General features: G+C 34.0%; 1 protein-coding gene across 2 annotated transcripts in view; it reads right to left on the bottom strand.

Annotated features, from left to right (window-relative positions):
- The window catches only part of Slc12a2 (solute carrier family 12 member 2), a 99,453-nt gene that overhangs the window by 19,467 nt on the left and 66,157 nt on the right, over positions 1-13,829 (bottom strand). For both annotated transcript variants that reach the window (XM_076856693.1, XM_076856694.1), the window contains exons 16-17: positions 9,591-9,702; positions 8,204-8,344 (exon numbers count right to left, since the gene is read on the bottom strand). In XM_076856693.1, the coding sequence (XP_076712808.1) occupies positions 8,204-8,344; positions 9,591-9,702 (253 nt within the window). The remainder of the gene's footprint in view (positions 1-8,203; positions 8,345-9,590; positions 9,703-13,829) is intronic.

Here is a 13,829-nt window from a genome sequence, read left to right as displayed (position 1 = left end):
TACTCAGGACCTCCATAAGTAACTGAGGCTGACTCTGAACTTTAAATTTGCCTGCCTCAGCCTCCCAAGCCTTGAGATTAACCTACAGCGTCTGGCTTAAAGCATTTTCAACAGGTATTAATTACATTCAAAATCCTTTACATCTAATACCACTAATTACTTCCAAAATGTATTCATCACCCCAGTAGGAATTCTGTAACCATTGAGTAATAACTACCTATTCACTCTTCTCCCCAGCCCCTGGCAACATTTAATCTACTTTTATCCCTGTTAACTTGCCTGTTCTAGATATTTTCTGAATTGAATCACAGAATTTGATCTTTTGTGCCTAGTTTTTTTTTCATTTAACAGAATGTCTTCCAGTTTAATCCATACTATACAAAATATCATTCCTTTTTATAACTGAATGAATTTTATCTTATATATACATATTTTATTTATGCATTATCACATGATGGGTAGTAGTTTCTAATTTTGGCGATTGTGATTAATGCTACAAAAAACACTGATATACAGATCTGACTCCTTTTTAAAATGTTTTTAGGTAAAGATCAAGGAGAATTGCTAATCATGGTAATTTTGGGTTTAGCTTTTTGAGAAACCATTCCTATGATGTATATATCATTTTATACTCACACCAACAATTCACAGATTCTCATTTTTCCACATTCTCAACAAAACATTTTCCACTTTTTTTCCAACTTTAACTACACTAGGTAGATTAAGTGGTATCTCACTGTGATTTTGATTTGCATTTTCCTAATAACTAAAGATGCTGAACATCATTTACTTACTGGCTATTTTTATATCTTTTGACAATTTTAAAATCCCATTCTTTTTTGTTACTGTTTTAGACATTCTTTATATATATTCTATATATTAAGCCTTTATCAGAATGTTTGTGAATGAATATTCTCCCATTCTACAGGCTGATTTTGACATCAACTTTTGTTGTTGTTGTTCATACATTTGGTGCTGAATTACAGAGTCCATTGCCAAATCCAAGGTCATGAAGATTTATCTTTCTAAAGTTTTATGGTTTTAACTCTCATATTTATGTTGCTGATCCATAAGATATTTTTGTATATGATTCTAAAGGATATAATAATCAACATTTTGCATTCTTAAAATAATCCGATTATTTATCAAAGGCTAAGTATGTGACACTGTCCCAAGTACTTGGAATAATTAAAGATCAGAAGAAAAACCTCTAATCCTATAAAGCTTCCAAATATACAATCCATGTACAAATTTCTTCAAAGAGCTTTTTTCTTCCTTCTCAATGCTAAAAACAACATCTTTGCCTTGAAGAAACAGCTAAAAAATTTTAAAAACTAATAACTGGCAATCACTACAAAATAGCACATTTTAAATTTGAAGTGAGGTGGAGGGCAAATGGAATATAAAAGAAAACCAAAAATTACTTTTAGATTTTATAGGTCTTTAAAGAACTAAGTCACAAGATAACCATTAACTTATTAGTTGTTCTTTTTAGTTATGCTTGACAGTAGTGTATTCTGACATATTTATATAAACATGGAATTTATCTTATTCTAATTAAGATCTCACTCTTGTGGATGTACACGATGTTAAGACTTACTGTGGTGTATTCACAGGAAAGTTATGTTATATTCATTCCATTGTCTTTCCTAACCCTTTTCCCTTCCCTTCCCTTCTATTTCCCCCTTGGTTGTAGGTTTATATTCAAATATCAGAGACCATTTGACTTTTGGGGGTGGGATGAGTATTGGCTTATTTCATTTACCATAAATAATAGTCTCTAGATACATTTACTAGCAAATGTCATAAAGTCATTCTTCTTTTTGGCTAAGTAATATTCCATTGTGTATATACCACATTTTCTTTATCCATTCAACTTTTGCAGGGTACCTAGGTTGGTTCTATAGTTTAGCAACTGTGAACTGAGCTGCTATTGAGCATGCTGATTTTAACTCTTTGGATATATAGCTAGGAGTGACAATGGGGTCAAATGGTGGTTTCATTCCAGGTTTTCTGAAAAATCTCGACATTGTTTTCCAGAAAGGTTGCACCAATTTGCAGTCCCACCAGTAATGTATAAGGTACTTTTCTCCCCACTTCCGCATGAACATTTATTGTGACTCATATGACTGATAATTGCCATTCTGACTGGAGATGGAATCTCAGTGGTGTCTCAATTTGCGGTTCTCTAATTGCTACAGATGTTGAGCATTTTTTCCATATATTTGTTGACCATTGTATTTCTTTTTTTGAGAAGTGTCTGTTCAGTTCCTTTGCCCTTTCATTAATTGGACTGATTTATTTATTTATTTATTTATTAGTGTTAAGATTTTGAGTTCTTTATATATCCTGGAGATTAATGCTCTGAAGTGCGGGTGGCAAAGTTTTTCCTCCCATTCTGTAAGCGTTCTCTTCATGTTCTTGATTGTTTCCTTTCCTCTGGAGAAGTTTTTTAGTTTAATATCATCCCATTTATTGATTTATTTTAGGGCTTGAACTTTAGGAGTTTGTTGAGTAAGTCAATTCCTAAGCCAACATGGTAGAAAGTTGGGTCTACATTTTCTTCTGGTAGTCACAGGGTCTCATAGGTCTAAAGCCTAGGTCTTTGATCCACTTTAAGTATTGTGTAGGATGAGAGATAGGAATTAAATTTCATTTTGCTATATTTGGATTTCCAATTCTCCCAGCACCATTTGTTGAAGGAGGCTCTTTTCTCCGATGTATGTTTATGGCACCTTTGTCTAGCCTAAGTAGGGGGTTTGTCTAGGCATCTCCTATTCTGTTCCATTGGTCTTCGCATCTGTTTTGATGCCAATACCATGCTGTTTTTGTTACTATTGCTCTGTAGTGTAATTTAAGGTCTGGAATTATGATACCTCCTGTTTTACTTTTCTCACTAATGATTGAGTTGGCTATTCTAGGCCTCTTATTTTTCCCAATGAATTTCATGATTGCTTTTTCCACTTCTATGAAGAATGTCATTTGAATTTTAATAGGAATGGCATTAAATCTGTATAGTGCTTTTGGTAATATGGCCATTTTGACAATAGTAATCTGCCTGTCCAAGAACATTAGAAATCTTTATCTTCAAAGGTCTTCTTCAATTTCTTTAGTGTTCTGTAGTTTTCACCTTTTTGTTAGATTGATTCCTAAATATTTTATTTTCTTTGAGGCTACTGTGAATAGGACAGCTTTCCTAATTTCTCTTTCAGTCATCACTGATGCATAGGAACACAAATGATTTATAGATGTTAATTTTATATCCTACCACTTTGCTGAATTCATTTGAGTTCTAGAAGTTTTCTGGGTCTTCTAAATATAGAACCATGCTGTAAATAGAGACAATATGAGTTCTTCTTTTCCTATTATATCCCTTTAATTTCTTTCATCTGTCTACTTGCTCTAGCTGGAGTTTCCAAGACTGTTGAATAGAAGTGGTGAAAGAGGACATCCCTGGCTTGTTCCAGTTTTTAGAGGTAATGCTTTCAATTTTTTCCCATTTAGAATGATGTTGGCCTTTCAGTATTAACTTCTTGGTGGAACAAAATATTGCCAGGGTAAACACCTCCTCATCACAAATTTGTCATAATTCCATTATAATCAAAAGGTTTATTTGTGTGTGTGGTTTTTTTTTTTTTTTTTGGGGGGGGCGGGGGTTTCTGGGATTGAGCCCAGGGCCATGTACATGCTAGCCATACTCCAGTGTAGCTCATACTCCACCATTGAGCTACACACTGCTGGCCCCCTAAAGATTTTAACTTTATAAAATTAACAACAACATCAACAAAAAATAACACACACACAAAAAATAAAATTAGCAATAACATCCTGTTATATACTCTGTGCACTTCTGCTTCCAACTTCATTACTGAGATAACTTTCCCCAGAATGAATGAATGAAGAAATCTCTAAATTCTTAAATCTCTAAATCCCTAAATTCTTCGTAAATTCTAATCAAAGTACTTATTTTGTTAGAGGGTCATGTTTTCACAGTTTCCAACACAGTACATGATGTGCATTAGGGAAATAGTTTATTTCTGAAAACTTATCTACTCCAGGACATATTTCTCTAATGGTTGCCAGAAAATCATTCTTCATGGATTCCATAATTGAAAATGACTTGGCAAAATGCAATCTTTTGAACCTTATTACAAACATTACTATCTTCAACTCACTAGCAATGTTTGTTTTCTGTGTGTCTCAGACTACAATTTGTAGTAAGAAATGCATTTGTTGTCATAATTTTCTTTGTATCATTAACAAGAATTTTTACTACAGCCAGAAGAACAACTGTTTCCCCAACTGTGGTTTTTCATTTTGTCTTTCACTACTAAGTAAAAACATTTTCCAATATCATAGTTGCCTATTTAAAATTTACTTGAGTTCTGATATGAGATTTGTATTACTTTAAAAATCAGTGAAAAAAACACCAAGGTTTTGCTACATGATTTGGATAGTTTTGAAAAGTTCAGTCAAAAACGATGGCTTCAAGTTATAATTAGGTAATAACATCATGGCATCATTTATACCTAGATCCAGGCTATATGGATATAAATGTATACTTCAAATATTTTTATTGCCCATTTAGAATTTTTTTGATCCACTAATTTGAGAACATTTTTTTTCTTTAAAACATTGTTTATTTCAACATATGATAAAGAAATATCAGGAATACACAACACATACCACACAAGATAATTCTATACCATTTTTCCTCTAGGAAAAAATAGTTTTGTCTACACTGAAATCCTACATGAGATTCATTTGCTTTAAAGGGCTACCATTATACAATCTGGAATTTTCTTTAAGAACAATGTCATTTTGCTACTTAAAATAAAGGTTTCAAATTGGGTTGATAATCAAGTGGCTGCTGTCTCGAAAAAAAGAAAATGAAAAACCCAAATATACAAATGAAAAAATTAACATTGTTATGTCTCACTGCCTAAGGGGTTTTTATACAAACTACTGATAAGATTCTTTCTGAAAGTGAATCTTACTTTGTTGTGTAGGATGTATGTTCAAATGCTTGTTGAATGGCATTCTTATGATGGTATGCAGGGACAGAGAAACTACAGATACAAAGTTTAGTTAACAGAACCCATCTAAAAGACACCTCGAGGACTGTAGAATACTGCCCAGAGTGGTGGTGATTCACACCTGTAATCCCAGGGGCTTGGGAGGCCGAGGCAGGAGGATTGCAAGTTCAAAGCCAGCCTCAGCAAAAGCAAGGTGCTAATAAGCAACTCTGTGAGACCCTGTCTCTGAATGGCTGGGGATGTGGCTTGAGTGCCCCAAGTTCAATCCCTGGTACCTGGCCCCCAACCCCTCCAAAAAAAACCCTGTAGACTACTGTTAATACACTAGAGACAAATTAATGTACATAAGTATTTTCTGACAAAGATTACAAGGAAGGAAAATATTATGTGGGCATTTGTCACTTCACCTACTAGGGCTCCAGAAGGTACAAGGGAAAAATAAATACTTTCAGTGAAAATTTATATTACAATATCTATTAGTCCTCCAGGGGCAAGCTGGCACCTATTGGTAAGGACATTTCATACTACTTCTCAGACAGCTTAGGGATCTTTGTAAAGGGCTTGAATTTGTCAGGTTTATAGGCAATCTGAAGATGATATTGTTCTATTTATCCTACTTTGCCCATATTGATAAAATTTTCAGGATGCATGGGAGTATGTTAGGTTGATGAGAATGGATTCCGTCTCTTGCCAAATTCACAATATTGTCATATATACCACAGAAAACCTCTAGGTGAGTGTTGCAAATTAGCACAATGTTCTGACAGGTGAGTAGTTCTCTAAGTATGATCTCTGAACTAGACAACCACCAGTGGTGGTATCAGGAACTTTATTAGAGATTTAAATTCTTGAGACTTAGTGCAAACCACTTGACTCATTCTGAGGTGGGACCCAGAAATTATTTTAACAAGTGATTCTCATGGTGAAGTTTAAAAACCACTGCTTTAAGGAAGAATTTTCCTTCATAAAATGTATTACATACATAGTAATCACAATGTTTTTTTAACTTTTTAAAATTTTATTTTAAAATTTGTCCAAATTAGTAATAAATTGTATAAAAGTAAGCAAGATTTATCCACTGTAAACAACCTTATGACCAGGGGTAGCATTATACCTGAAATATTTAACTATATCATGTACAAAAAGGGATTAGTATATAAAATCATGTATTCACCACACAGCTAAGAAAAAAAATTAATAACACATGAAGTACCCATATGTATCTTCATGCCAACTTTTTAGTAGTGGGGATTGAACCCAGGGTTGTTTTCCCATTGAGCTATATCCCCAGCTCTTTCTATTTATTTATATTTGATTTTGAGACTGGGTCTTGCTACATTGTCCAGACTGGCACCTCATCACTGAATCCTCCTGTCTCAGCTTCCCAAGTTGCTGTGACACAGGTATGTGCCACTACGACTGGGTTCATGCCTGCTTTGTATTTTTACTACATAATCTATTATTTAGGGACACATACATATAAAAATTTAAGTTATATATTTAAAAATATATATCTTCATAGTCTTCATATATTTAAGTTACTGTTTTTCCTTATTTTCTTTTTGAGGTTTATCTATGTTGATATGCATTTTCTTGTCTCCATTGTATAGAATCCCACTGAGAGATATACTATAATTTTCAACTTTCTGGTTGATGGCTGTTAAAGTTACCTCCAATTCTTTTTCACTATTACAAATGATGTTGCTTAAGTTTCATATAGTCTTCACATGTGAAAAGAATATTCATTGCTGGGTTGCTATCCAAAAGTGGTGGTTAAAAAAAAAAAGTGGTAGTTCAATCTAAATTAGCAGAGCAGTATAAGATTTCTAATTGCTTTATATAATTTCAAATCTTATGTATTGGAAAATATAATTTTTGGCCAATCTGATAGATATGGAATTAAATTGTATTGTGGTTTTAATTCTTTTCTTTTTCTGTCACTTTTCTTTCCTATTCTATTCATATCTTTCACTTCTGCTCTTTCTTTAACCCATTTACTAGTATTTTTTTTATATACTTTGGACCACTGATGTGCTGCTTACATGGTAGGATTATTATCTTCCCTTGGTCTGTAGCCTCCTTTATGATTTTTTTTTCACATTTTCTCTAAAAAATTGACCTAATATTCCTAGTTTACTTCTGTTTCATTAAAAAAAAAACTTCCCTAGATCATAAAATTATTTATATATTAAATGTTTTAAAAAATTGTTTTATATTTAGGTCATTTTGTTTGTCTGGAAATTATTTTTGTATGGTCTTTGTAAGAATTTATTTTTAAATTTTTTCCATGAGAATAATCAATTGTTCCAGCTCATCCTTTCAATTCCACCTCTGTCATTTGTTAAATTTCCTAGATGAGTAGCTCTATTTTTCTGTTTCATTCCATTCATCTAATTGTCTATCACTGCTTTAATATCATAATGTTTTAATTACTTAGCACTCCCTAAATGCTATTTTTTCCTGAAGATTGTTTGACTAAAACAAGCTCAGAGGAGCCTCTGAGCCTCCCACCTCTACTTTAACACAGCAGCTCCAAAATTAGAGTGAACAGGGGAAGCTTATGGTTGAGCTATTTTTTTTAAGTAAAAGAAAGGGATCCCTGTGAAAATAAGTTAGAAAACACTATTTAAACCCATTTATTTCTCCTACAATCTTTAGGATGCAAGGGACTGATGTTCAGAGAAGTTTTAAAATTTGTTCAATCCAAAATCATCATACGGAAAGGGTTTTTCTAGCATTTAAACTTATGATGGGTTCCATTCCTGTATTTTGGCTATTCTACTATATACAAAACTGAAACAAAAATAAAAATTTAGTACTAACAAATAAACAGTGAGAAATATAAGGAACTGGGGTTTTTAAAAAATTAGATAAGGACTACATTAGTTACCATTTTTATTAAAAAAATAGTAGAATGCAGGAGGAATAGATGGAAATATTTTATGTGAATAATAAGCTAAGATAACTTTCTAATAGGTTCTTGGCTGCCAGCCAAGAATTTCTATAGTCCTTTTAGTTCAGAATTATAAAATGTAGTCTGCCATAATTAAGATATTTAAAAAGAGTTACCAATTGTATGACTATGAAGAAAGAAATCCAGAATGAAAAAGTTCTAAGAAGCTTATATAAAACCAGAATTGAGACACCTGAGAGGCCGACACATTTACCTGCATCAAATACTGTGCACCCTCTCTCAAGTCATCTGCATGCACTGGAGCATAAAAAGCCTTCATTTTGTTTTTAATAAGCCATCGTTGATATTTGGCTTGATCAATGGACATCTCTTTCATGGCTTGTCTTCGAGGGCCCTTTAAATTTAAAAAAAAAAATTTAAATTAAAAAAAAAAAAGAATATATCTAATTAAAAGGTAATCCATTTTACATTTATAAAAACCATCCTATTATACAAGGTTGAAACAAGGTCTCTAAATATTGGTATGGAAGAAGTCTAATAAAAGTATTTTATTTTCATGTAACTAAATTCTTCCTAATACTTAAGATTACAAAAAAGCATACTCAATGGCACAAGAGTATGCTAGCAGAAGGCAGGAAGAGAAGAGGAAGGAACAGACTTTAAAATAAACATATCAATCCAAAATTCATCAGAGAAGTTAGAAAATTATTTAAAATGAGGAAGAGATTATACAAAACAAAATAATAGCTTTCCACTTTTCTATAGAAAGTTTCCTAGTTTATTGTTTGTTTGGCCTAAATGTTATTAATTCTCAGTGACTGAAGAATATTACTGAAAATCAGAGTGAATTATGTATTAATACATTTTTCTTCACACTTCTGTTAATGAAATAAAAGAATTTGTGACCTTAAAGTTCTATTTTGATCCTTGTAAGCAACTCTAAAAACATGTTATATACAAATACACAAAGCAAAATAGTTTAATTGTATATACCTTAATGAAGATTAAGGAAAAATATTTTCTGTTAGAAAAATTGCTTCATTTGTAATGTTTTGTGCTCAAGTCCCTGCTTGAACTGACAATTTCAGACAAACTGGAAAACTCCACATGTTCCAAGTGGGATCACTGTTTCAATGTATCCTTCTACCAATCCTCACTAGAGCTCATGGGCGGCTGTGCCACCCCCTTGACTTTGCCACAAGTAAAAGAGCAACTCTGGCAGAAGCTGGGACATGGGGCATACAACACATATTTTCAGCACCAAAATAAGATTAACAACATAGCTTGGGAGAAAAGTGAATCTGACAAATATTCCAATTTCTTGTGCTGAACAAGTATAAACCATCATCCAGTGATTGTTCTCAACATCCAAGATGCCAACAACAAAAACCTATTTTGGGCATGAACATTTACCACTATTTTAAATTATATTCTTACTTCTGGTTAGTATAACAGTGAAGCTTCAAAATCTTTCTAAAAATGTTATATTGATACTGTTTATAGGCAAAAATATTTTAAAGAAAACTACCTTAAAAAAAGTGAGAATTTGTCAAGTTGCTTCCAACCCAGAAAGTGTTACAAATAACAAGTTACATAGAGTTAAAAATGTTTTAATCCAGAAAACAAAAATTGGTTCTTACCATATGAACATGGCCACAAATCATCAATCCAACATTTTTCGTGAAATCATGAACAAGGTGAAGTAAAGCTGGGCGTGAATTTGGAGAACCTGTCATAACAAGGCACTGTGGCCTAATTTAAGATTAAAAAGATAAAATTAGAGAAATTTGTGTTTTGGGCTATAAGAACATGATATTCAAGCTGTTTCTCTAAGAACAAAATATTACACTAGAACATTTATGTAATAATCCTTACGACACAGTCCATAGGAGTCTCTTAAAATGTGACTTTTATCTAGGCCTTTTTGGTACATGAAAAATGCAAAAACCAACACTTCTGAACAAACATTATGCCAAATGTTCTTCTAAAAAATAGGTAATATTATATATGAAGTTTATGGTAGTACTATAGGAAGAAATTACATGGCTACTTAAAACTTAGGTATCAACTTTTCATGTTCTAAAGGTAATAAATATCCCAGTTCCTTCATAGAACTTGGAAAACTTAAGAGCATGGCCTTGCCTTCAAATATAAAACATGTTTCCTTCTTAGCTTGATCTCATCATAATTACTTCTATTTTATGCTATCAGCTCTTTCTAATCTAGCTTAATTTTAATGACTAGCCATGTAAGTAAAATTACCCATGGCAATTTGAAATAAAAGTTGTTAATTCTAATTAATGATGTTATGAAGGCCAAAACTGAATTGAACTGCTTTTATAAACCTGAGATGGTGATATGACTTTCACATATTAACTATTAAATTTTCATTGAATCAATCTCAGTTAACAACAAAAACAACAAAATTTTAGTTAACCATTTTATAAGTCAAAAGAAATTAGCAAAAAATTATCAAAATTCCTATGTTACATATTTTTCTAAAAGCACAAAACCACAAAGATAAAGAACAAAAGAAAAAACAGCATTGAAATATTGAAAGCTAAACACAAAATGGAAGAACAGTGAGGATAGATGGGTAAACCCCACATAAGCATGAGAAAATGTGAAAATCCCTGATTTTATATCTAAATATTATCAAAATGCATAGAAATTGTAGTACTAGATACCTCTAGAAGTGGCAGGGACAGTGTGATAAAGAAACAAAAGTAAGGGGAACTGGTTTCAACTCTGTATAAGAAGCAACTAGAAAAACCCAAACATTTCCATCTGTATGATGGGCAATTGTCCTGTACCTCCTCAGTCCTAATTGGCATATTTGTTAGAACTTCTGGTCTGCAGACACCAGAAACAACCAAGAGCAGAAGCAGTCTGTTTGAAATAGAGGAGCTAGAACATTTATTTATTGAGCTGGGTGCAGTGGCCATGCTTTATGCATGGGAAGCTGAGGCAGGAAAATCACAAATTCAAAGCCAGCCTCAGCAATTTAGTGAAGCCCTAAGCAACTTAGTGAGATGCTGTCGCAAAATAAAAAATAAAAAAGGGCTAGAAATGTGGTTCAGTTGTTAAGCAACCCTGGGTTTAATCTCTAGTACCAAAAAACCAAAACAAGCCACATTTACATATTGAACCATGAGACACCCAAACCTCCTTCCCTATCTGGTCCTCAACAATTTTGGTAGTTAAGAACTTTATGTACAAGAAAAAGATTAAAAGATTCATTTCTGGGAAAACTAATCAAATAAAAAAGAAAACCTTTAAGATGACTTAAATTCCTCAAAGAACAAGCAAAGCCACCTTAATCTACATTAAAGACTTTAACTGACAAGACCCACTCACCGATAGCAATAGAGCTTCCTTGCCAAGAATTACAAATACTTTACTTCAGACAAGGCTTAATTTAAAAATCCAACTTAAAAGAAACAGAAAACAGTAAGAAAAAAACTTCAAAGAAATAGTAATTACAAGGTGAAGAAAACAAAATCTTTAGGCAAGTTTGCTGAAGACTGAGATAGATAAATACAGTTTAACAAGAAAAAATTATTAACTTCAGGGAAAACAGAAAACCTGTGCAGCCAAGGAAAAGGTATCAATACACTACATGGCTCAGCTGTGTCTCATGTTTTGAGCTCTTGCCCTCAAATATCTAAATGTGATCTAATCAAAATAACTACATAAAAATATACTGAAAGATGAGGTAAAGAGACGCGAGCATGCATGTATTGGGCTCAGGTAGATAAAAAAAAGACATTGATAAAGTCTAAAATTAAAAACATGGGATTTATGAAATAAATACTAAAACCCAAATCTGCTTAAGTTGAAACTGGTTGTCAGCGATATAAGAGAAACAGGGATACTAGGGGTGAAGCAAGCACTAATTCTGAAGACAAATCTTATATCCTATTTCTTCTTTCAGTGTTCTATACAATTCTAATAAAAAATTAAGTAAAAATGTTCCTATTACCATAATCAGGCAAACAACAGGTATTTCTGATAGGGTACCCTCAGTTCTGAGATACAGCATTTTACATAAAAGAATACTTTCTAGAGATCCAACATGGCGGTGGCCACGGAGAGCTCAAGTCTCTGACCTCTTCAGTTGCGCGAGCATAGGGAGTCGTAAACTGTCTAAATGCTCTTTGCTCAGGATCACTAGGCAATGCTGAGCTGACATGGATCTGGGGCGAACAGTCTGGGCCTCTCAGAACACACACCAAGCCCGGATTGGATGCATTCAACCTCCGGTTCGCCTGCTTCTCGCAGCCATACTGCTGTGACTCAGCACTAAGGATCCCGCTGAAACAACTGCTCGGCCCTTCTGAACTACGGAGGTAAAAGCCAACCGAGCCTTCATAAGCAGTGGCCACAGGATTGAAACGGGGCTTGGGAGAGACAGTCAGGACCCATCCATTGCATTGGTCACCCGGCAAAGGGAACGAACTGTCACCATTTGCATGGGATACCACCATGGCAGAGAACTGACGTCACCAAAACGCAGCAAGGAGATAACTTCATTGAAACCAGCGGCAACAGGTGTGTAATCCCCTAGCCATCCCTCTCCACACAGGGAGGAAACCTTAAGGGCCCCTCCCAGCTCTCACGTGAGTGCGATAGCCAGACCGAGGGAATCCAGGAGTGGCGCAGGACCCGCTGCGTGGAACTCCCGGCAACCGCTCCCACCAGTGCTGACAACTGAGGTCTCTTGTACCAGGTAGGGGGGGGCGTGGCTACCGGAGGGCAAGCAAATTCGCTGGGGGTTCTCAGCCCCAAGCTCTACAAACATAGGGTCTGAGGGAATAGCAAACAGGGACAGTGTGCCCAGGAGTTCATGTAAACAGGGCTCCCAGGAGCAAAAGACCTGGCATGTAGCCAGTATTGTGGTGAGGGGGGCCTGGCTTGAGGAAAAGTGGGGAAGTGACTAGACACAAGAGAAGGCCCTAGGCACTCAGGATTGGAGACCCGCCCAGTCTGGGAGGAAGAGCTGCTGCACAGAGATTGGTTCCCACCTATTGAGAGGAGAAGCTTGGCCCAGTGGGCACAGCTCCACCTACTGGAAGAGAAGTTAATCAAACTCTAAGACTGCATTTATTAATTTTTTTTCTTTAAATCTGGGTTTGTTTTTTTTTCTTTTCATTTTCATTTTTTTGTTGTTTTAACTTTTAAAAAAATTTTTTTTAATTTTTTTATTTTATTATTATTACTTTTTTAAATTTTAATTTTCATTTTTTATTATTATTTTTATTTTTTTTCTTTTTTTATTTTCTATTTTTTTTCTTTTGTCTTTTCATTTCTTTTCAATTTTCTTATTCCCCCTTCCTTGAATTCTACCTGCTTACTCTCATTCTCTTTAGTGACTTCTTCCCTTCCCTTCTAATATCTTTCCTCCCAAGCATCAAATAAATTTATAAGAATAAACAGTAACTCAGCAGTCAAACAGAATAAGAAGTAACATGAGCAGCATGAAAAAGCAAGGAAGAAAAGGAGTACAAACAATGCAGGACAGCCTAAATATTCAGGAGGACCTAGAGTCATCAGAAAAATGGTCATATAAAGAATTCAAGGAATACCTTAGACAGATGAAGTGGAACCTTAAAGAGGATACGAGACAGCAAATTCAAACAGTGAAAGAACTCATTGAAAATGAATTACATAAACAGATAAAAGAAGAAGTTAAGCATCTTTATCAGGAGATAGATTATAAAAAAAATCAAACAATAATTCTAGAAATGAAGGAAACTATAAACCAAATTAAAAACTCAAACCAAATTAACAACTCAAATGAGAGTATCACTAACAGAGTGGAGCAAGTAGAAGCCAGAACGTCAGATAATGAAGGCAAAATATATCATCTTGAAAACAGT

This window comes from Callospermophilus lateralis, chromosome 5 (genome assembly GCF_048772815.1).
Source record: "Callospermophilus lateralis isolate mCalLat2 chromosome 5, mCalLat2.hap1, whole genome shotgun sequence".
Classification (NCBI taxonomy): Eukaryota; Metazoa; Chordata; class Mammalia; order Rodentia; family Sciuridae; genus Callospermophilus; species Callospermophilus lateralis.
The sequence above is the reverse complement of the archived record's forward strand: the minus strand, read 5'-3'. Positions and strand labels throughout refer to the sequence as shown.